The sequence below is a fragment of the Anolis carolinensis genome, unplaced genomic scaffold (assembly GCF_035594765.1).
Source record: "Anolis carolinensis isolate JA03-04 unplaced genomic scaffold, rAnoCar3.1.pri scaffold_12, whole genome shotgun sequence".
NCBI lineage: Eukaryota > Metazoa > Chordata > Lepidosauria > Squamata > Dactyloidae > Anolis > Anolis carolinensis.
Genome location: NW_026943823.1, coordinates 2,363,080 through 2,388,576, shown reverse-complemented (window position 1 = coordinate 2,388,576; position 25,497 = coordinate 2,363,080). Strand labels below are relative to the sequence as shown.

The 25,497-nt window shown below is 43.4% G+C and overlaps 1 protein-coding gene across 6 annotated transcripts in view; it reads right to left on the bottom strand.

The window, feature by feature from the left end:
- The window catches only part of gria3 (glutamate ionotropic receptor AMPA type subunit 3), a 202,819-nt gene that overhangs the window by 18,632 nt on the left and 158,690 nt on the right, over window positions 1–25,497 (bottom strand). For 4 of the 6 annotated variants that reach the window (XM_062963941.1, XM_062963940.1, XM_062963938.1 and 1 more), the window contains exons 12-13: window positions 21,529–21,727; window positions 20,375–20,622 (exon numbers count right to left, since the gene is read on the bottom strand). In XM_062963941.1, coding sequence (XP_062820011.1) covers window positions 20,375–20,622; window positions 21,529–21,727 — 447 coding nt within the window. Of the gene's footprint in view, window positions 1–19,534; window positions 19,650–20,374; window positions 20,623–21,528; window positions 21,728–25,497 lie in introns of all 6 variants that reach the window. The other 2 variants (XR_010001064.1, XM_062963937.1) reach the window with 1 other exon arrangement.

The window sequence follows — 25,497 nt, the reverse complement described above, 5'->3', positions numbered from 1 at the left end:
CTTTTAGTGCATCACTGCAAGGAATGCTACCCTGTTTCCCCGAAAATAAGACAGCGTCTTATATTAATTTTTGCTCCCAAAGATGCACTAGGTCTTATTTTCAGGGGATGTCTTATTCTTCCATTTTATTGTTCAACATTTTTTTTAACATTTATTATATACTGTACAGTAGTTGTTATCACAAACCAGCATAACCAAACTATGAATCCTATCAAGAATTTCTTGTTACAGTAGAGTCTCACTAATCCAAGCTAAACGGGCCGGCAGAAGCTTGGATAAGTGAATATCTTGGATTATAAGGACTGATCAAGGAAAAGTCTATTAAACATCAAATTAGGTTGTGATTTTACAAATTAAGCACCAAAACTTCATGTTATACAACAAATTTGACAGAAAAAGTAGTTCAATACGCAGTAATGTTATGTTGTAATTACTATATTTATGAATTTAGCACCAAAATATCACGATATATTGGAAACATTGACTACAAAAATGGCTTGGATTATCCAGAGGCTTGGATAAGCGAGGCTTGGATTAGTGAGACTCTACTGTACTACCATTATTTCTATGTACAACAATCTATGCTACATACATTTAATGATCCTCCATGCTCTGTTCTGTTTGGCAGGCATGCTTCCAAACAAAAACTTTACTAGGTCTTACTTTTAAGGGAGGCCTTATATTTAGCAATTCAGCAAAACTTCTACTAGGTCTTATTTTCTGGGGATGTCTTATTTTCGGGGAAACAGGGTACGTATGATATTTGAACAAAAATCAAATGCCAGGAAGCAATGGAAAGCTATGGTTGCCTCCTATGTGAAGTCAAATATTCTGGGTTGTAGCACAGCTGGTAAATCACATGGCTCTCTTGAACAACCGGACAAGCTAAAAGAGGCAAGGGTTCGTCCCTTGCTAAGGAAGCCTAGCTTGGATCCCATGACCCTTGCCAACTATCATCCCGTCTCCAACCTCCCATTCTTGGGTAAGATGATAGAGCGGGCTGTACTGGGACAATTGCAACAATTTCTGGAGGATACAGCCGGCCTGGACCCTTTCCAGTCAGGCTTCCGCCCTGGCCATGGGACAGAGACAGTCCTGGTTGCCATCACAGATGAACTTCGTCGCCAGTCTGATAGCGGCGGATCAGCGCTACTGGTACTTCTCGACACCGTTGACTACGATCTAATGATTCACCGTCTCGCCATGTCTGGAGTTCGCGGTCAGGCCCTCAATTGGTTCGACTCATTTCTGCGAAACGGGAGCCAATGCGTGGAGTATATGGACAGAGGCGGTTCAACCACCAGGCCAACTAGGCATTTGCCTGTGGCGCCATCTTGTTGGGGGCGCCATCGAGGCAACTCCTGTCTCCTGAGGCCTGCCTCCACAAGGTATTGAACTGCTTTTTCTGTTGATTTGTTGTAAAACATGATGTTTTAGTGCTTAATTTGTAAAATCTTAATGTAATTTGGTATTTAATAGGCTTTTTCTTAATCCCTCCTTATTATCAAACATTTTCGCTTATCTAATGCTTTTATTTTTCAGTGATTGATTTGGGGGGGGGGGGGGCACCAACATTCTGTTCGCCTACACTTGAAAATTACCTAGGGCTGGCTCTGTATATCGATCACGTCTCTGACAGATCTCCCCTCCTATGTGGGGTACCCCAAGGTGCCATTCTCTCCCCTCTTCTCTTCAACATCTACGTTAGACCCCTTGCTAGTTTGGCTCGGAGTTTCGCCCTAGACTGCTAACAATATGCGGACGACACCCAACACCTTCTGTGCTTGGAGCCTGGAGCAACGTCAATACCAGATAAATCACCCGCAGTAATAAGATCTACCAACCGAAAGGTGGCCAGTTCGAAGCCCGGTCGGGGTGAGCACCTGACTGTCAAGCCCAGCTCACTGTTTACCTAAGCCAGGGGTCCCCAAACTAAGGCCCGGGGGCCACATAGAATCATAGAATCATAGAATAGAATCATTTCGCCCTAAGTCTGAAATGACTTGAAGGCACACAACAACAACATTAACAACAACAACAATCCTAATTAACTTGACTATCCCATCAGCAAGAAGCAGGCCCACACTTCACATTGAAATCCTGGTAGGTTTATGTGGGTTAAAATTGTTCTTATTTTTAAATATTGTATTGTTCTTTTGTGTTGCGGATTACAGATGGTAAACAGAAACTCTTGCGTGTGCCCGTGAGCCCAGAGTCACCCTGCAAAACAATGACGCACCACTCAGATTTGCAGAACAAATAATACAAGAACTTTACCCATTCCAAGAGATCCAAAGAACAATGGTATTCACAACAGTCCCTCTGATTGCTTACAGAAACCCAGCAGTCACAAACAGTCCTTTTTCATACCTCACAACCTCTGAGGATGCCTGCCATAGATGTGGGCGAAACGTTAGGAGAGAATGCTTCTGGAACATGGCCACACAGCCCGAAAGACATACAACAACCCTGTGATCCCGGCCATGAAAGCCTTCGACAACACATAGTCCTTTTTCAGTCCATAAATCTGCTTCAGTGAAGAATACAGTCCTGGTTCTTCATCCTCTTTTCCCAGTAACAAACAAGGCCTCAGAAATAGCAAGGACTCTCTGAGTACAGAGCCATCTTTGCCAGGCAGTTCTCAGTCACCACACACACTCACACTGAACAAAAACTTGTTCAAACCAGTTCTCCAGCAGCAGAACAGAAACAGTTTCAAATCAAATTACAGTTCTTTGCAGGTTCAGCCAATCGGCTGTTCCAGTTAACACACAAATATAGCACAGTGCCTTTGCAAACCATAACATTTCGTTGGCTTTTTTGTTTTTTTGCACTACAAATAAGACATATACAGTGTGCATAGGAATTTGTTCATATTTGTTTTTAAACTATAGTCCGCCGCCCCCCAACACTCAGGGACCGTGAACCGGCCCTCTGCTTAAAAAGTTTGGGGACCCCTGACCTAAGCAGTTCGAAATCAGCTTAGAGCTGTAAGTAGAAAAATTAGGTACCGCACATAACAGGGGAGATATTTTACGACACCATAAAGAACAAGACCAGAGATTCGGTGACCAAAAGGAAGGTGGAAGGAGGAAGTCCTGATGGTAGTAGAGACTCATATAGTAAAGGTAAAGGTAAAGGTTTCCCCTGACGTTAAGTCCAGTCGTGTCTGACTTTGGGGTTTGGTGCTCATCTCAATTTCTAAGCCCAAGAGCCAGCATTGTCCGTAGACACCTCCAAGGTCATGTGGCCACTGGCATGACTGCATGGAGTGCCGTTACCTTCCCACCGGAGCAGTACCTATTTATCTACTCGCACTCTAGGGGTTGGTGCTCACCTCCATTTCTAAGCCGCAGAGCTGGCGTTGTCCGTAGACACCTCCAAGGTCATGTGGCCATAGGCATGACTGCATGGAGCGCCGTTACCTTCCCGCTGGAGCAGTACCTATTTATCTACTTGCACTCTAGGGGCTGGTTCTCATCTCCATTTCTAAGCTGAAGAGCCGGCGTTGTCCGTAGACACCTCCAAGGTCATGTGGCCACTGGCATGACTGCATGGAGTGCCGTTACCTTCCCACCGGAGCAGTACCTATTTATCTACTCGCACTCTAGGGGCTGGTGCTCATCTCCATTTCTAAGCTGAAGAGCCGGCGTTGTCCGTAGACACCTCCAAAGTCATGTGGCCATAGGCATGACTGCATGGAGCGCCGTTACCTTCCCGCTGGAGCAGTACCTATTTATCTACTTGCACTCTAGGGGTTGGTGCTCATTTAAATTTCTAAGCCGAAGAGCCGGCGTTGTCCATAGACACCTCCAAGGTCATGTGGCCATAGGCATGACTGCATAGAGCGCCATTACCGTACTTATTGATCTACTCACATTGGCATGTTTTCGAACTGCTAGGTTGGCTGAAGCTGGAGCTAACAGCGGGTGCTCACTTCGCTCCCTGGATTCGAACCTGGGACCTTTCGGTTTGCAAGTTCAGTAGCTCAGCGCTTTAACACACTGCGCCACCAGGAGTTCCGGAGACTCATATAATCCAATTTAAAGTAGATAATATGGGATCAGATTCTGGGTTATAGGGCATTTCCACAAGGCATTGTTCCGCCTTGGGTGCTTTTCTAAATGGAGGCAGACTTGGGATTGTTATTTCCCTTTGTTCTGCCCTGGAAACCCTGAGTATAGTGCCAACTCATACGAAATTGCTCCTGATAGTAGTCTATGCATTAGGAAGTAGCTGTAATTTCCAATGTAATTTCCATCCCACCCAGCCCCATTGGCCAAAGCTCCTTGCCTTTGTCAGGGAGTTCCAGCCACCAGCTAGGGCACCTTTAACAAAACCCCCGACATTGTAATTTGCACAAATTTTGTGATTTGCAAGTAATTGACGTGGCTGTGGCATTTGCACAATACTAATTATAGGGAAGGCCGGGCGGATGCTAATGACTTCTAAACAGGAAAGAAAAGGCTCTCGAGTGACTGTTGCACCTCTTGCTAATCCATTCTCCTCCGTATGCTAATGAGATGCAACAGAAATGTTATTCCAAAGGCCTCGCCGGGCGGGAAGGCGAACGAGAGGAGTCTGCTGGAGCGAGACCCAAAGAGGTGTCATTAGCCTCCAAGACAAAATAAAACACTATTTTACCAATGAATGCTAACCAATTGCCAGGGAAGGGAAACGGCAAATAATAAAACAAGACCCCACAATTAACTAGTCTCGCAGCAACTCCTTTTCAATGTTGTTTAAGTAGTACAGGAGTCAATGGTTACGGGGTGTCGTGGAGAGTCCAAACGGCAGGGCTACGTTTCCATAAGAGAACGGGAGTCTGATTGTGAACCAACTTTTCACCCATCTAGTCAAGTATTACCTAGTCTTTCGGATAGAATAGAACAATGATGGGCAATCAGATAATCTGTATTTTATAGGCAATGTGGAAGAGGCCTAGGTGAGGCCTAACTCTGCCTGTCCCCTGGGCTGAGTGGGTTGCTAGGAGACCAAGTGGGCGGAGCTTAGCTTTCTAACTGGCAGGAATGGATAAAAACAATTCTTCCTCTCCCTCTAATTAGGACTTTATTTTTCTTTTCTTTTTGTTGTATGAACGTAGAGGCATGGATGAGGGGTTGTGATGCCAAGTTTAGTGTTTCTGGGATGTGTAGTTTTGTTGTTTTTTCCTAGGCCGAAATTTCATTACCCTTTTATATATATACAATCTGTGCCCGGCCACGCGTTGCTGTGGCAAAGTGGTGGTGGTATTGGTTAAAAATTGTTGTGTAATTTTTATTTGACGTTATTTGCATTTTGTAATTAATTTTATTGTAAGTTATCTTTTTATTTATTATATTTTATTATTTTCTTGTATTTTTTTAGTTGTTTTTTGTTATTATAGTATTTTATTGTATTAATTTTTTTAGTGTTTTTAATTATTTTTAGTGTTTTTTATTATTTTTGATTGGGTTTCTAGGAGACCAAGTTGGAGGAGCTTAGCCTTCTAACTGGCAGCAATTGGATAAAAGCAATTATTCCTCTCCCTCTAATTAGGACTTTATTTTTCTTTTCTTTTTGTTGTATCAACCTAGAGGCGTGGATGATGGGTTGTGTTGTCAAATTTCGAGGTTGGGGGGCCTGTAGTTTTGTTGTTTTGTGGGTCACCGTGATGCCATCACTCTTTTATATATATATATATAGATAGATGAGTGATGGAATCCCGGCAACGAGCAAAACAACACAACTAAATTCCCCCCAACCTCAAAATTTAGCAGCACAACCCCTCCTCCACGCCTCTAGGTTCATACAACAAAAATAAACAACAGGAACCACCATGGGGCCTAAAAAATCCAAAAAACAAAAACGCTCCATGTGCGCCTGCACCAAAATGAACCCCAAGCGCGGACAGAACAACCCCCACCCCTCCCCTCAACAGGCGCTCCTGCACGCTCCCCTTTTCCTGCCCCGAGGCACCGCACAATCACAACCACAACAATAATAATCAACAGCTTCACAGGCAAGAAGCACCCAGGCATTGAAGCTGCAAGGCCATTCAGTGCTAATCAAGCTCGCCAATGGCAAAATTCACACTTCCCCTCCAAACAGACAATACAGTAGAGTCTCACTTAGCCAAGCTTCACTTATCCAAGGCAGTCTGCCATTTAGTAGTCAATTTTTTGGAACTAAATATTGCAATGTTTCCATGCTAAATTCGTAAAAACAGTAATTAATACAGAACATTACTTTATATCATACTAGCTGTGCCCAGCCACGCGTTGCTGTGGTGAAGTATGGTGGTATGGGAAATAAAGTATTGAGGAATTGGTGGTAGTTAAGGTAAAGGGTAAAGTCCATTATAAATAGGTTATATAGCTGTGTGGAAGGGCCTTGAGTCTATACTGCCATATAATCCAGTTAAAATCAGATAATCTGTATTTTATATAGGCAGTGTGGAGGAGGCCTAAGTGAGGCCTAACTCTGCTGAAATTTCATTGCCCTTTTATATATATAGATGTAATAATTACTATGATCTAATAAGAAAACAGAACAATTCAATCTCTAAAATCAGGACACTAAATACAAAACAACACTCAAAAGACAGGGACATTCCAGACACGGGAATTCCACACAGGAAACAATCAGGTTCAGCTAACACTTCCCAACAAAGGATTCCCTCAACCAGGAAATAGCCAGGCCTCGAACCTCCAAGGCCATTCAATACAAATCAAGGTAACAAATTGCAACATTCATACTTCCTGCACTCAGACTATTCAATCCTGTTCGACCTGCCCAACCAACAATTCCACAAGGTAGAAAGCGGCCAGACTTCAAAGCACCAACACTATTCACTCCTCTTCAACCTGTCAAATCAATATTTCCCGTACATAGTTTGGAAGCCATCAGGCCACTCTGTCCCATTCAACCAGCCGAAGCAAGGAGGTCCCGATATAGAAAGCACCCAGGCTGCTCCACTGTTTTCAATGGAGTTGCACTGAAATAGAAATGGCAGTACAGAGCCAGATCTCTAAACGCAAGCAGATACCATGACGCTCAGGGATTTTTCAAAGCCACAAAGATCATCTATGGACCAAGAAACCGTGGCATACATCCCCTACGCTCATCAGATGGAACCAAAATTCTGAAGGACAAAACATCAATTGCACTACGTTGGAAAGAGCACTACCAGAACCTGCTGAATCGCAGCTCCAATATGGCCAAAGAGACCCTCTCACAAATCCCGCAACAACAAACCAGGGATGAGCTTGCAGCACTGCCTAGTTTGGAAGAAGCAAGCAGATGCTGCCATCGGAGATAACAATATTTTCACAGACAAGAATGCAAAGATTTGCAAGCTTTGTAACACACTCCTTTAGAGAGAAGCAGGGCAATATATCTGCATCATCCATCTTTCTCATTATGTATTATATACCAGCAGTATGCATTTCTGTTTGGAGGGAAAAAAAATACATAATCCCATTGAGAAAGATAGGGAGAAAAAACTGTTTCATTCCACCAAGAGAACGGCGGAGATCAAAGGCTAAATTTGCACACTTGAAAGCAATGGAATAAAAAATGTTTTCAATTGCTCAGAAGGAAACTAATTACAGAAACAAATATATTAATGGAAATGGAAGAGGACGCCCGATGTGATGCCTTGATGCAACAGTTCTAACTCATCAAGGAAATTTAACACTTCAAGAGCTAATTTTCGTAGGTTACAAAGGCGTCAGCTGCAAATTGCCTCCTATCTGCTCACATATTAAAAATGTGTGTTCTTAGATTGCGATTAAAACTCCGCAGACTGCTCGAGGATTAGAATTTAAAGCAAAGCTTGATGCTGATGAGTATCTGCGTTTAATTTGCCTCTTTGGGAAACATACTTCAGGGAGAGGAAGCATGGGCAGCACCTGCATCCATCACATCCATTGTCCGCGAGAGCCGCCACACAAAGCAACATCTGCACCGTCAATCGACAAGGCGGGAATGTGTGTTGTGCAGATCCCAGTCGGGTGGCCTTTTGCAGTTGGCAGAAGAGCTAGGTCTTCTCCTTATCAGCTTTTCCTTCAATTTTGTCAAGGAACTTTCCATGCAATGTTTTGTTGTGCCAGCGGTCAGCTCTAGTTTGTAGTGCGGTTTTCTTGTAGTGGTTTTTTGTCTTCTGTGCTTTGAGGAGTTTCTGATTTTTGACTTCAATCAAAGCAGGTTCTTCACTTTGCTTTACATATTCTGCCAGGGCATGTTCTTCTTCTTTGACTGCTTGTTTTACTTGTAAGAGTCCTCTGCCCCCTGATATTCTAGGCAGATATAGCCGGTCACTATCACTGCGAGGGTGCAGTGAATGATGAATGGTCATGAGTTTTCTTGTTTTTCTGTCCAAATTGTCCAGTTCCGCCTGTGTCCAGTTTATGATGCCAGCAGTATATCTTATGACAGGTATGGCCCAGGTGTTTATGGCCTTGATGGTGTTGCCTCCATTGAGCTTGCTTTGAAGAATTTTTCTGACCCTTTGTGTGTATTCTTTACTGACCACAGTCTTCACATGTTCATGCTTGATGTTGTCCAGCTGTAATATGCCCAGATATTTATAGGCCTCTGGCTGGTGACACTTTATTGTTTGGCCATTGGGCATATTTATGCCATCATTTTCAATGATTTTTCCCTTCTTCAATGCCACTGTCGAACATTTGTCCAAGCCAAACTCCATGCTGATATCAGTGCTAAAAATTCGGACAGTGTTAGTCAGAGACTGGATTTCAGTTTCCATTTTCCCATACAGCTTCAGGTCATCCATGTACATCAGATGCGAAATTTTGTGAGAATTCTTAGATGTTTGATAGCCGAGATTTGTTTTTTGTAAGATTGTTGACAGAGGGATCATGGCAATAATGAAAAGCAGAGGGGACAATGAATCTCCCTGGAAAATTCCTCTCCTGATGTTGACAAGTCCATAGCTTTCATTTCCAACAAACAGTTCAGTTTTCCAGTGCTCCATCACGTTTTCAATGAAGGTGCCAACGTTTTTACTAATCCCGATGGCGTCCAGGCACTTGATGATCCAGCTGTGTGGGAGTGAGTCAAAGGCATTTTTGTAGTCAATCCACGTCATGTGACGATTAGCTTTTCGGCTTTTACAGTTCTCCAGAATCATTTTGTCAATCAATAACTGGTCTTTTGTGCCCCTGCTTTTCCGTTTGTTGCCTTTCTGTTCATCTGGCAAGATGTTTTTTTCTTCAAGATAGTCTTGATAAGATAGTATTATTATTATTATTATTATTATTATTATTATTATTATTATTATTATTATTATTATTAGCAGCTCAGGTGGATGAAAACCAAAGCCCAGGATCACATTTTCCATCTCTTTGGAGATCTATGGGATTGAAATGGCATCCTTTCCGATGTGACTAGTATACTCTGTCATGAAGTTGCACTCCAACCCACATCTAGCGGTTGCATGTTGCTAACATGTGCCTCTCGTTCCTCTTTGTTCAGAATTTTGGGCGCCTTCCTTCTGCCTCTGATTTAACCAGCCTGTCACTTTATTATTATCAATACTTCACAAGAGTGACAGGCACAGAGTGGGCGGCCGTGCGGGGCTTATTAATACTTATTTAAGGTCATCAAAAGAACTTGGCACAAAAGATTAGTGTAGGTAGGCACAAAATTACACAGTGGCAAGCGTTGAATGCGAGGCGAACAAAGTCCCCGCGGAAAAGAGGCAGCGAAGGGAAAACATCTCTGTCATTAAGCAGGCATTTGACCCTATTTTTAGCACATTATTTGGAAGAAAGCCTGGCTGATTTATTGAGATATCATGGCAGCCATCCAGCCAGCCTTGAAGATGGATGCAAGAAGGTGTGCATGGTATACCGGCATGGGTTGGTGCAACCCATCCGTTCTTCTTCGCTGAGAGCTCGTTTTTGAAGCTTGGCTTGTTGTTGGGCTGGGCTGTGGCGCAGCTGGCTAGTAACCAGCTGCTATAAATCACTACTGACTGAGAGGTCAGGAGTTCGAAGCCCGGGTCGGGTTAAGCCTCCGACCATTAAAAAAAAAATAGCCCCGGCTTGCTGTTGACCTAGCAGCCCCGAAAGACAGTTGCATCTGTCAAGAAGGGAAAATTTAGGTACGCTTTATGCGGGAGGCTAATTTAACTAATCTACAACACCATAAAACTGCTCGCGAGGAAAAGAATGAAGGAAGAACAGCCACCAATGGACGGTGAAGCAACAGCTCCCCCTGTGGCTGGCATCGTGAAGCTGGAAAGATGTTAAAATGCCTCTGTGTCTGTCTAAAGCTGAATGTTGTTTGTCTGTTGGCATTGAATGTTTGCCATATATGTGTTCATTGTAATCCGCCCTGAGTCCCTTTCGGGGTGAGAAAGAAGGGCGGAATATAAACACTGTAAATAAATAAATTGTTTTTTAACACACTACAGGGATTAATTCTACCTAGGCTGCAAAAAATAAAATAAAATAAAAGGCAACAGGAAAGTGGAGATATTTATGCAACGTTGAGAAATAACTACATAGTGTTTTCACCATAAGCTAGGTATGGGCAAACTTGGGCCGTCCGGGTGTTTTGGACTTCAACTCCCACAATTCCTAACAGCCGGTAGGCTGTTAGGAATTGTGGGAGTTGAAGTCCAAAACACCCGGACGGCCCAAGTTTGCCCATACCTAGTATACACAGACACTGTTTTGAAGTCTTCAGACCTAAGTTATTCTTCCCAAAAACTCATCGTAGAAGTTGGATGCCACTTCAATTGCATCCTATGCAATTCCAGACTTTGCAGAGAACTGTCAGTTACTTATGAAACTACAACTCCCAAGCTGTCGTGCGGTTTGGGAGTTGTAGTTTCATAAGTAACTGAAAGCGCTCCAATTGGAGGTCAGCTGTGACCAGCAGTGCTGTGGAATCCGAAGATGCACAAATGGAGGGCTCAAGGGAGAAACATGCCAAGAAAAAGAAAGCGCATCAAGCCAACCCTGACCGGGACCACCTTCTGTCTAGAAACTGATGTCTTCACTGCAGAAGAACATACGGGTCAATAATAGGTCTCAACAACCACCTACGCATCCACCGCCAAGACACTACACTTGGAGAACCATCATCCTTGAGCTACGAGGGATTGCCTAAGTCAGGGGTCCCCAAACTAAGGCCCGGGGGCCGGATGCGGCCCATCGAAGCCATTTATCCGGCCCCCAAGGCACAAGGGCAAAAGGGGGTTGGGCTAAATGACCCAAGGGGTCTCTTCTTCTCTTACAACCATTATTATTATTATTATTATTATTATTATTATTATTATTATTAGTAGTAGTAGTAGTAGTAGTAGTAGTAGTAGTAGTATTAAGGCTGGGTGGCCATCTCTCAGGGGTACTTTGCGTGTGCAGAAGGGGGTTGGACTCAATGGTCCAAGAGGTCTCTTCCAACCCTCTTTTTTATTATTATTATTATTATTATTATTATTATTATTATTATTATTAACATTGAGGCTGGGTGGCCATCTGTCAGGAGTGCTTTGCTTGTGCTTTTGGTGCCAGAAGCAGAAGGGGGTTGGACTCAATGGCCCAAGGGGTCTCTTCCAACCCTATTATTATTATTATTAACATTGAGGCTGGGTGGCCATCTGTCAGGGGTGCTTTGCTTGTGTTTTCGGTGAAGGCAGAAGGGGATTGGACTCAATGGCCCAAGGGGTCTCTTCCAACCCTCATTATTATTATTATTATTATTATTATTATTATTATTATTATTATTATTATTATTATCATTGAGGCTGGGTGGCCATCTGTCAGGGGTGCTTTGCTTGTGTTTTCGGTGAAGGCAGAAGGGGATTGGACTCAATGGCCCAAGGGGTCTCTTCCAACCCTCTTTATTATTATTATTATTATTATTATTATTATTATTATTATTATTATTATTATCATTGAGGCTGGGAGGCCATCTGTCAGGGGTGCTTTGCTTGTGCTTTCGGTACACAAAAGCAGAAGGGGATTGGACTCAATGGCCCAAGGGGTATCTTCCAACCCTTTTTATTTTTATTATTGCTGTTATTGTTATTATTATTTATGCTCGGTGGCCAACTATAGTCCGGCCCTCCAATGGTCCGAAGAATTGTGAACTAGCCCCCTGTTTAAAAAGTTTGGGGACCCCTGGCCTAAGTAAATAAGTACAACTCCCAAGATTCCATAGCATGAAGTCATAGTAAAAATAATATCATAAAAAAGCTGACGGGCACATCCTGGGAATCTCAACCAGACACAGTGAGCACATCTGCCCTTGCGCTTGGATACTCTGTGGCTGAATACACATGCCCAGCGTGGAAAACATCTCACTACGCTAAAATATTTGATGTGGCTCTTAATGAGACATGCCACGTCATCACAGGATGTCTGTGCCCTACACCACTGGAGAAATTATACCTGATATACACCTGATATCTGTTGGGAAGTAGCAGCCAGTAATGAAAGGGCCAAGGCATTGACATCTCCGACCCATCCTCGGTTTGGATATCAGCCAGCATGCCACCACCTTAAATCAAGAAACAGCTTCCTAAAATCCACAGAGATACTCACAGAAACACCTTAGCAAGCAAGAGTCCAAAAGTGGCAGGCAAAAACTCGGAACCTCAATCCATGGCTGATACCAGATGAGGTACACAGAAGACCATCCTCGGTTTGGATATCAGCCAGCATGAAAGGGCCAAGGCATTGACATCTCCGACCCATCCTCGGTTTGGATATCAGCCAGCATGCCACCACCTTAAATCAAGAAACAGCTTCCAAAGATCCACAGAGATACTCGCAGAAACACCTCAGCAAGCAAGAGTCCAAAAGTGGCAGGCAAAAACCCAGAACCTCAATCCATGGCTGATACCAGATGAGGTACACAGAAGACTGGACGACTTGGAAGGCGCTGAACAGACCGAACCATGAGGTGCAGAGCCAATCTTGATAAATGGGGCCACAAAGTGGAGTCCACGACATGCGAGCGTGGAGAAGAGTGTGGAGAACACGGACCACCTATGTTGGCAATACAACCTGAGCCTTGCCACATGCATGGTGGAGGACTTCCTTACAGCCACACCAGAGGCATTCCAAGTGGCCAAAGGAAATCTGGTATAATGACAAGTTTTTAACTTTGTGTTTTAAATACATTATAACTGTATCCTCAATTTGCCTGAGACAAATAATAATAATAATAATAATAATAATAATAATAATAATAATTTACTGCATTTATATACAGCTTCTTTCACCCCTGGGGGGATTCAAAGCGGTTTACAATATAATGGCAAAATGCCAACCATACATTAGAAAACATAACAGACAGATCAAATCATAAACAATAAAATGAACAACATCAGGTGTACTTATCGAACAACTCAAAAATAACAAAAATAGAAATTTAAATATATAAATCAAACATTTAGGACATGTTTACTAATAGATCTAATATTAGTAAACACTAAACGGTTAAAACATTAAACGTAAAAAGGCAATTTGCAACAAGCCAACAGGGCAGATGTAGTGTCAGTGTGTTTAAAGTGCCGTCTGAATTAGAATTATTATATTGCACAATTCCACAAGTTAAAAAGGGCCAAGTTAAAAAGGTTTAATATAATATAAAATATAATATAAATAACAACTATATCACTCCAACTGGTTGTGGTCTATGTGGGAGTATGGATAGGATTCAGGTTGATGATATCCGAACCCTACTTCAAAAACTATCGGTGAGACATGACAATTTCATGGCAAACGCCTGGTCTGGTCTTCTGTGTACTTCATCTGGTATCAGCCATGGATTGAGATTCCGGGTTTTTGCCTGCCACTTTTGGACTCTTGCTTGCTGAGGCATTCCTGCGAGTATCTCTGTGGATCTTAGGAAGCTGTTTCTTGATTTAAGGCATTGGTTTGCTGGCTGATATCCGGCCCAATTCACCCAAGAAACCTGAAAGCAGCACGAGGAAGCGGGTGGTTTGTTTGCCCCTTTTTTGCCTCTTACAAATTAATGAAGCATTTCCTCGAAGGGCAGACAATCTGGGCCAAAGAACATCCAAAACAAAAGCACCGTCTTATTTACAGAGGGGAATAAATGCTTTTAAAGTGTTGGATAGGAAAACACAACAGGCAGGAATACTAAATGGGTGCAAAACATGTCACTTTAGGAACTATTTCGAGCAAAAGAGGCCGTGCCAACGGAGGTGCACAAAACGCATAGTGTTCCAAGAAGGGAACAAACACAATGTCTCACACACTGCCAGACATACAAAAACCCAGTATTTCTTCTCTTACACGCAACTGCTTTAAGCTCTTTTGAAAGGGCTTCTGTTAATTCCTTCAGGGCCAGGCGTGTGCATCTGGTGCAAACAACTGGCCTGACCCATATTATATTCCCAGGTGGCCTGGCCTGGTTGATGGAGGTTCAGACAGGAAAATGATTGCCAGTCCCAGTTCTTCAAAGCAAGCAAGCAAGCAGGAAAAAATTTTTGCAGGCGCTACATAGGGAAAGAATGCTTCTTATCTCCATTTTTATTTTGTGTCGTCCGTTTGCACGCCAGCTTAATTTCTCCTAATGAAGAGCTTGTTTGATCGGCACTGATACCGGCATGCAAAGAGCTCCTCGGGCTCATGAAAGGCCTTGTTTGCTTGCTTTCTTGTTCTCATTCCTCCCTATCTATCTATCTATCTATCTATATATATAAAAGGGTAATGGAATCACGGCACCGGACAAAACAACTAAACTAAATGCCCCACAACCTCGAAAATTGACAGCACAACCTCTCATCCACGCCTCTACGTTCATACAACAAAAAGAAAAGAAAAATTAAGTCCTAGCCACAGCAACGCGTGGCCGGGCACAGCTAGTATATATATAAAAGGGTAATGAAATTTTGGCCTAGGACAAAACAACAAAACTACACATCCCAGAAACACTAAACTTGGCAGCACAACCCCGCATCCATGCCTCTACGTTCATACAACAAAAAGAAAAGAAAAATTAAGTTGTAGCCACAGCAACGCGTGGCCAGGCACAGCTAGTCTATATATATAAAAGGGTAATGAAATTTCGGCCTAGGACAAAACAACAAAACTACACATCCCAGAAACACTAAACTTGGCAGGACAACCCCTCATCTATGCCTCTACGTTCATACAACAAAAAGAAAAGAAAAATAAAATAATAGAGGGAGAGGAATAATTGTTTTAATCCAATTGCTGCCAGTTAGAAGGCTAAGCTCCGCCCACTTGGTCTCCGAGCAACCCACTCAGCCCAGGGGACAGGCAGAGTTAGGCCTCACTTAGGCCTCTTCCACACTGCCTATAAAATACAGATTATCTGATTTGAACTGGATTATATGGCAGGGGTTTGTATATTGTATCTCATTTCTAGGAAGGTTTTTCCTACATTATTGGATGAGGGGTTGTGCTGCCAAGTTTAGTGTTTCTGGGATGTGTAGTTTTGTTGTTTCGTCCTAGGCCAAAATTTCATTACCCTTTTATATTTATAAGAAATAGTCGTTCGCTTCTGCTTTTATGAATGCTCCCATTCGAAAAATGCACAAGGATGTGGGCGAACTACAACTCCCAACTACAACTCCCAAACCCCGTCAATATTTAAAGTTGATCATGTTGGGTCTCTGTTATGCCCAAGTTTGGTCCCGATTGATCATTGGTTGGGTTCACAGTGCACTCTGGGTATGAGGTGAACTATAACTCCCAGAATCTAAGATCAATCATCACCAAACCCCACCAGTACTAGGCCTTTTGTGCAGATATTCTGCAAACGTTAAGACGGTGAGAGGAATCCTGCTGGATCCGCTTCAAACTCCAAAAAGATAGTGATCTTTTCCAGCAGTGCAAGCTCAAGTTAACTTCTGCCACTACACATTTGTCATATTATGTTGGTATAAGCAGGCAGGACATTAAACATCTCACACACTCACATAGGTAACATTATTTGAGCTCAGGTGGATACTTGCCGATATTTTCGTCCACACACACACCCTATTTTTAGCCCCAGAGGTAATGACTGAAAACAAAATACATAAAACTTCCTTTGTTTTAATACCACTTTTGCTGTTATCCAAATATAATTACAGGGAATAATGATTCCACTTGCTGTGCTGATAAAAGCGAGAGGGAACTCACTAACTGCCTGCGCACTTCCTCATCAATAGTCACGCCGCAAGTGGGTTGATTAACTATAGAAAGTGATTACAAATTTTAATTGTTTTTTTTTTTAAAGGAGAGCAGATTGCATAGAGGGAGGGAATTGCAATCCGGAAAATTTAATGGACTCTTTGGGGAGTACTAGTTCTCAATTAAAGGAATTAATTCCAAAACCATTTCCTAACAGGATTCCTAAATATGATAAAGGAATGAATAAGTTATGTCTACATGGAGGCTGCAAGGATTTAGTGCTGGAATCCTGTTGCCAACATATATTGCGCAAGGAGGTATCGGTGCCTTCTTGCACATATATATGGAAGGAAAGCTTAACAGTAGCATCGGAAATATTGTACCTCATTTCTAGGAAGGTTTGTCCTACATTATCGGATTTTAGAATCAAGGTGTAGCATGGAGGCTGCAAGGACTTAATGCTGGAATCCTGTTGCCAATATATATTGCGAAAGGAGGTATAGGTGCCTTCTTGCACATATATATGGAAGGAATGCTTAACAGTAGCATCAGAAATATGGGACCTAATTTCTAGGAAGGTTTGTCCTACATTATCGGATTTTAAGTTCAAGCTGTAGCATGGAGGCTGCAAGGACTTAGTGCTGGAATCCTGTTGCCAACATATATTGCGAAAGGAGGTATAGGTGCCTTCTTGCACAGACATATGGAAGGAAAGCTTAACAGTAGCATCGGAATTATTGTATCTCATTTCTAGGAAGGTTTGTCCTACATTATTGGATTTTAGATTCAAGCTGTAGCATGAAGCCTGCAAAGACTTAGTTATGGAATCCTATTACCAACATATCTTGATGTTGCCATTGCGGAAGGAGGTATCAGTGTCTCCTTGCACAGACATATGGAAGGAAAGCTTAACAGTAGCATCAAAAATATGGTACCTCATTCCAAGGGAGGTTTGTCCTACATTATTGGATTTTAAGTTCAAGCTGTAGCATGGAGGCTGCTAGGACTTAGTACTGGAATCTTGTTGCCAACATATATTGCGAAATGAGGTATAGGTGCCTTCTTGCACAGATATATGGAAGGAATGCTTAACAGTAGCATCAGAAATATGGTACCTTACTCCTAGGGAGATTTGTCCTACATTATTGGATTTTAGGTTCAAGCTGTAGCATGGAGCCTGCAAGGACTTAATTCTGGAATCCTATTGCCAACATATCCCGGGGTTGCCATTGCGGAAGGAGGTATCAGTGTCTCTTTGCACAGACATATGGAAGGAACGCTTAATAGTAGCATCGGAAATATGGTACACTATTCCTAAGGTTTGTCCTACATTATTTTAGGTTCAAGGTGTAGCTCTGCAGACAGAGAGCTTCTGGGGCTCAATAAGTGTCAACTCATGTGATAACATGGTGAAGTGGCTGAGATATTATGGAGTGGCTACTCGGTTATGAAGCTTGATGTTTGGTAAATTTATGAATCCGTAGCTAGGTTGATGTGAGTTTTTTGGGCTGTATGGCCATGTTCCAGAAGCATTCTCTATAGCAGGCATCCTCATGGAGACCTTCAACTCATGGAGACCTTCAACCAGGCAACGATATCCAATGCTAGTTAAGCTGGCCAATTGCAACATTCGCACTTTCACCAAACTGACAAGACCCTAGACATCATTCCACAGATAGATATATAAACCCTAGCTTCTAACAGACCTCACAATCTCTCAGAATGCCAGCCATAGATGTGGGCAAAACGTCAGGAGAGAATGCTTCTGGAACATGGCCCAGAAAACACACAGCAACCCAGTGATTTCGGCCATGAAAGCCTTCGACAACACATTGCTCCATTCAATTTTGTACCCAAAATATAGGTATTGCAAAGATGTATGTCCCAGGCAGAATGTCTACCTTGGCTATTGTCATTACCATCCTGATGCTTCTTCAGTTTAGCATTTGAACCACCTTGCAACAGTTAAAATAAACATAGTTAAAAATTCACAGCATGCGACAGTTAAAAAGCAATGAAACCGTCATAAAATTAAAATTGGTTAAACACATAAACCATTCCACAAAACAACAAATAAAAGACTGGCACATTACACAAAGCCTCTTTCTAGAACGAAATCAGTTCTCAAGATCTTTAGACTGGATCTCCAAAAGAAGACCCTCAAACTGATATCCAACAGAAAACTTTCAAACTTGATCTTTAATACAAGACCTTCAACTAGAGCTTTAATACAAGACCTTCGAACTAGTCTCCAACAAAAAACCTTCCAACTAGATTGTCAATAGATGACTTCTAAACTGGATCTCCAACAGAAGATCTTCAGATTAGTCTCCAATAGAAAATCTTCAAACTGGATCTCCAATAAAAAAAACCTTCAAACTGGATTTCCAGTAGGAGATCTTCAAACTGGTCTCCAGTAGATCTTTACACTAGATCTCCAATAGAAACCTTCAAACTGGATCTCCAGTAGAAAAGCTTCAAACTGGATCTCCAACAGAAGACCTTCAAACTGGTTCTTTAATACAAGACCTTCGAACTAATCTCCAACAGAAAACCTTCAAACAGGATTGTCAATAGATGACTTTCAAACTGGATCTTCCACAGAAGATCTTAAAACTGATCTCCAATAGAAAACCTTCAAACCAGATCTCAAATAGGAGACCTTCAAACTGGTTTCCAGTAGAAGACTTTCAAACTGGATCTCCAATAGAAGACTTTCAAACTAGATCTCCAATAGAAAACCTTCAAACTGGATTGTCAGTAGATGACTTTCAAACTGGATTGTCAGTAGATGACTTTCAAGCTGGATTTCCAACAGAAGATCTTCAAACTGATCTCCAATAGAAAACCTTCAAACGGATCTCCAATAAGAGACCTCCAAACTGGTTTCCAGTAGAAGACTTTCAAACTGGATCTCCAATAGAAGACTTTCAAACCGGATCTCCAATAGAAGACTTTTCAAACTGGATCTCCAATAAGAGATCTTCGAACGAATATCCAACAGAAGACCTTCAAACTGGCCTTCAATAGAAGACCTTCCAACTGGGTCTCTAACAGAAGACCTTCCAACTGGATCAGCCTGGGATTTGCACTTCAATGTCCATCCTGAGCAATGGGAAATGGTCCAACCTACTTGATCTCTCTGTTAGTTAAATAAGGACCCAGATTTGATTGCAATGGCAAGCAGTGCCTAAGGGACAGAGGAAGGACTGCTCAACGGAATAGGCTACTGGGCAAGCGAGTGGGTTGGTTGTAACAAATTCAAGATGGTTTCTTGCCGTTTCAGGCTCGTGACATTTTTTTGTTTTTGTTTGTTTTGTATTTTTCCTTTTCCCTGATGCATAAAATAACAGCCTTGCCGATTACTCTTGACTAAGGTACCCGATTGTGGTGACATTGAGGCTGACCTTGGAGTCACCGCCCCCGCTGCCGCACTCTCCTTTGTCGTACCACCATTTGTTTTTCAATTTGTCCAAGAGGCCTTGCTCATTCAGTTTTAATACTGCCAGGTTAACAGCATTTCTTGAAACGATAAAACATAACTCGTAAGAATAATGCAGAGATGCTCGGTTAAAGTTCGTTCAAACGTATAAAGAAAGGAGCACAAGGAGGACAAATTGGCCAGAAAGAAAAAAATTTGGTTTTGGTTTGGTCTTTTTTTTTTTGTTTTGTTTTGTTTTGTTTTTGTTTCACGGGGAGGTGGAGCTATAGAGAATAATGTGTTTGTTACTACAGCGGGTAACGGGGCGAAATATTGGAAGGTGGCATGGAGGATATAAACATTTGCTCAAAAAAGCTGAAGTGTGCGGGATGGGGAGATTGTCTTTTGAGTAAAAAAAGAAGAAGTAGTAGAAGTAGAAGAAGAAGTAGTAGAAGAAGGAAAACAATAAAGGCAACGAGAACACCACGTCATGCAATTAACACTCATCACGTATGGCAGTTTTAAACTCGGGCTTTTACCATCTAAATTGAAAAAAGCCACTGGACTGTAAAATTAAAAGAAAAACCAGCAACAAACAATCAGAAAGGACAACACGGAGAGAACACTTAGAAAAAAATGGATGCATTAAAAGTCAATGAAACCATAATTTACCGTCTTATTTAACTCCATGTAATACTGTTAAGAATTTGTTTTGAAAACTTGTTTAAGTTTACCTCAAATCCACAAGAAAGAAAAAGACAACACAATACATCAGGGTAGGTGGAATACTATAACAACATGGATATTGTTATATTATTCCACCCACCTTAATGCTGAGCCTTTGGGAGTTGCTACACCATAGCCTTTGGAATCCAGGTTCCCACCAACTTTCATTGTGTCACAGGGCTTTCGTTGTTCAATGTACTCATTCATGGTCGATTCGAGCAGGAAGGCAAACTTCCCCTTTGATTTCCTCACGCGCGCCACTCCGTCCGCCGTGGTTTTGGCAAAGACAGACGGCTCGGCCGACTTCATGTATGACCACATTTTCTCATAGACGGCTATTTTGGATCTCTGTGTGAAATAAAACAGAGAGAGAGAGAAAGAAAGGAAACAAATATTAACATACATGGCACCAGTCAACTTTAGCAAAAATAATAATAGATCAGAAAGTAAGTTTGAGGACTGTAGATGAAACCTTGGGGGGCCATGGTGGCACAATGAGTTAAAACCTGAAGATTGGCAGTTCAAATCTGCAAGGTGGGGTAAACGCCTGTCAGTCCCAGCTCCTTGCCAACCTAGCACTTCGAAAGCATGCAGATGTGAGGAGATAAATAGGTACGGCTTTGGCGGGAAAAGGCAAAGGGATTCTCCAAGCAATCTTGCTGGCCACACAACCAAGAGGTGATAACACAGGCTCCTCAGCTTGAAAATGGAGAAAAGCACCTCCCAAAGCCAGAGATGAGCTGGAAATCAAAGGAGAAGCCTTTGCCTTTGTCTGTGTATGTGTGTCTCATTGTATTGTAACAAGGCCAGTCACAAGACCAGGAGGTGAACATAGGCTTCTCAGCTTATAAATGGAGAAAAGTACCTCCCAAAGCCAGAGATGAGCACCGCCTCCAGAAGCTGGAAATCAAAGGAGAAGCCTTTGCCTTTGTCTGTGTATGTGTGTCTCATTGTATTGTGACAAGGCCAGTCACAAGACCAGGAGGTGAACACAGGCTTCTCAGCTTATAAATGGAGAAAAGTACCTCCCAAAGTCAGAGATGAGCACTACCTCTAGAAGCCGGAAATGAAAGGAGAAGCCTTTGCCTTTGCCTTTGCCTTATTTATTGTACTTTTACAGTCTAAACATGCCATGGCACACAAGGAGAAAGGGAATGGCAAAACGTCCTGCACAAGTCTACACACTCAACGATTTCATGACACCATCTGAGTTTTTTAAGATCAGTCAAACGGTTAAATAAACACGAAACTCACTCTAAAAAATTCTTTGGTTGATCCTGAGTCCAAAGTTCCGTAGGCAATTTCAGTCTGCTTAGCCAAGTCTTCGGCACTTTCTATGGGAGACACCATCCTTTCCACCGTCAGGAAGGCCGCGAGGTTGGCAGTGTAGGAGGAGATAATGATGAGGGTGAAGAACCACCAGACGCCTCCGACAATTCGCCCTGAGAGAGATCTAGGAAAGAGGAGACCTGGTTATAGTGGCTTAAATGCCGTCTGTTGTCAAAGGCTGGTGGGAGACCGCATCAAGACGAAGGTCGCCATGTTGCCCATGATTTTGTTGATCATGATAGCACTCAATACTACCCACCTCTCCTGTAAAAAAAGAAAAAGTTAGAAACCTTAGTGAATTCCATAGCTGGATTGATATGGCTAGCCATTTACTGGGCGACCTAGTATATCTAAGTCCTAACCATAATGGTGGCCAGTTCCTTCAGAAGTTGAGTCAGCTAAGATACTCACCGTTGTTTCTTACTTTAGACCAATGATTCCCAAAGTGGGTGTTACCGCCCCCTGGTGGGCGCTGCAGAGATCCAGGGGGGCGGTGATGGCCACACGTGCATTTGGGGGCGGGGCCAGAGGAGGGGCGGTGCCTCTTTCCAAGTGCCAGAGACAGGGCTGAGCCCCTGAGGCACCTGTTAGGACACAGGGGCGGAGCTAGAGGAGTGGGCGTGGCTTCTTCCCAAGAGCCCGAGACAGGGCTGAGAATCTATACCTCTCCTGAGGTGCTTGTTGGGACACAGAGGGTGGAGCTAGGGAAGGGGGCGGGGCCTCCTTCCAAGAGCCTGAGACAGGGCTGAGCCTCTATATCTCCCCTGAGAGGCCTTTTAGGACTAAAGGGCGGGGCTAGAGGAGTGGGTGTGGCTTCTTCCGAAGAACCCGACAGGGCTGAAAGTCTATTCCTCTCCTGAGGCGCTTGTTGGGACACAGAGGGCGGAGCTAGGGAAGGGGGCGGGGCCTCCTTCCAAGAGCCTGAGACAGGGCTGAGCCTCTATACCTCTCCTGAGAGGCCTTTTAGGACTAAAAGACGGAGCTAGGGGTGGGGCCTCTTCCCAAGAGGCTCTGTATACCTCCCCTGAGGCAATTGTTAGAACACGGAGGCGGGGTCTAGAGGCCCCTTCCCCTCCTCTAGCCCCGCCCCCTGTGTCCTGCCAGGTGCCACAGGACAGGGATAGGAGCTCAGCCCTGCCTCAGAGCTCGTAACTCCGCCCATCCCAGTCCTGGCTGCCCATCTGTGGCCCCGCCCACCTCCCCCTCCCAGCCCTACATCTTGGACTGGGGAGAGGCTCAGCCCCGCCCTCTTGAGCAGGAGCCACGCCCACCCCTCTAAGCCACGCCCCCTTTCCAGGGGGCACTGAGTAGTATTTTTTCTGGAAAGGGGGGTGGCAGGCCAAATAAGTTTGGGAACCACTGCTTTAGACAGTCCTTTCTATTGTCCTTTTCTGTCTGCTATGGATGCATGTCAGCTTAGTATGATTATTGAATCTTCAACCATTTTTCACAGCACGTCTAAGTCTATGTCATGGCTCCTCTTTCCAATTCTGTCGAGAACATCTCAATTCCAGCACGATGTTGAGATCCAAGACTTCTGTATCCCATGTGATGCCATTTCTGGGTTGTTCCCATATACTCTCCCAGCCTAATTCCCTCTACTTGTAGGCATCTCAACCATTGTTTCCACCAGAACATGGTACAAAGGGCAGTCGAGCCAATCTACAATTACGGTTTGCATTGTCTGATTTGCAGAACCTTCTCCATTCTCCCCGCTGCGCTCTTTTCACATGGTTGACCCAGACACTTTTTCGCCTGGGGAAGCATCGCAAATGCATGCCTCTTGACATCATTCAAGTTAAACCCTACAGACCCTGAGGCCAGTCAAGCTAGTTTGTCTTTTGAGGTAGAAAAGGCTCCTCTTCTTGAGAGTGAAGATATTGTTAACGATTGTTTTATTGCTATTGATGTTTTACTGGTATAATTGTTTTATAGTTGTGCTATTGATATTGTCTTATCGGGCTAGGCCCCATGTAAGTCGCCCCGAGTCCCTTCGGGGAGATGGGGCGGGGTATAAAAATAAAGTTATTATTATTATTATTATTATTATTATTATTATTATTATTATTATTATTATTAATGTGGGATTTGTGTATTGATAGTGTTAAAATGCAGTTTGTGTCTTGCCTGTATTGCATACTGATTGCATCATCCAGAGTGTACTATAGTCTGGAAAGAGTTAATTACTAAGAAGCTGTGATGACCTTGATGTGTGGCTGGAACTGGGGAGTATCCAGACACAAGTTTGTGTATTACTGATTGCATCAGTTCTGCTCTGTTCTGAGTTGTGTTGAGTGCTGTCTGCCTAGAGTGAAAGTCAAGTCCTTTGTTTGTCTGCAAGTCTGTTTGTCTTGTACAGTAAAACTTTGTATATAGTTTTACCAACGTCTTTGATGTTTCTTTGTTCTGTGTTCCACTGATTCCATCCAACTGCTGCTGCGCTGCAAATTACTCTGACAGATATAACCTAGATATGTGCCTATCGCTGGCCTTCTTCCAGATCAGATGCCTCTGGTCCCTATCTATTTCATTCTAAGACCACTCCTGGCTTTCTCTCTCCTATGCATTATGCTCCATCCAACACCACATTAATCCACATAGAGACTTGGGTCCAACTAGAAGTCACTTTTGCAAACAGTGGCTTTAGAAGAGAGATTATTTTCTTCTTACTGTAAACTTGCAGAGATCATGTTTCGTGGGCTTTGGTGAAGGTCACTTCACTTACTTCACTTAGGCGATCCCTCGACGTTCGAGGACGATGGTCTTCCAACCTTGGTATCTTGGGCGTGTGTTCTTAGGTGACTGAAGAGACCGATTCTTGACCCGCATATTCTCCCGCAGTGAGGACATCGGTTTCCAGGTGGAAGGCGGTCCCGGTCGGGGTTAGCTTGACGCTCCTTCCTCTTGGCACGTTTCTCCCTTAAGCCCTCCGTTCGTGCCTCTTCAAACTCCGCAGCACTGCTGGTCACAGCTGACCTCCAATTAGAGCGCTCAAGGGCCAGGGCTTCCCAGTTCTCAGTGTCTATGCCACAGTTTTTAAGGTTGGCTTTGAGCCCATCTTTAAATCTCTTTTCCTGCCCTCCAACATTCCGTTTCCCATTCTTGAGTTCAGAGTAGAGGAGCTGCTTTGGGAGACGGTGATCGGGCATTCGGACAACGTGGCCAGTCCAACGGAGTTGATGGCGTAAGAGCATCGCTTCAATGCTGGTGGTCTTTGCTTCCTCAAGCACGCTGACATTTGTCCGCCTGTCTTCCCAAGAGATTTGCAGGATTTTCCTGAGACAACGCTGATGGAAACGCTCCAGGAGTTTGGTGTGACGTCTGTACACAGTCCACGTTTCGCAGGCATAGAGCAGGGTTGGGAGGACAATGGCTTTATAAACAAGCACCTTGGTCTCTCTACGGATGTCCCGGTCATCGAACACTCTCTGCTTCATACGGAAAAATGCTGCACTCGCAGAGCTCAGGCGGTGTTGTATTTCAGTGTCGATGTTGACTTTTGTGGAGAGGTGGCTACCAAGGTAGCGGAAATGGTCAACATTTTCTAATGTTGCACCGTTAAGCTGTATTCCTGGCTTTGCAGAGGGATTAGCTGGTGCCTGTTGGAAGAGCACTTTGGTTTTCTCGATGTTCAGTGAGAGGCCGAGCTTCTCGTATGCTTCTGCGAAGGTGTTTAGAGTGGCTTGTAGGTCTTCTTCTGAACGCGCACAGACTACGTTGTCATCAGCATATTGGAGTTCTATAACAGATGTTGTGGTGACCTTGGTTTTGGCTCTCAGTCTGCTGAGGTTAAATAGCTTGCCATCTGTCCGATAGATGATTTCCACTCCGGTGGGAAGCTTCCCATCAACAAGGTGAAGTATCATAGCGATGAAGATGGAAAATAAGGTGGGG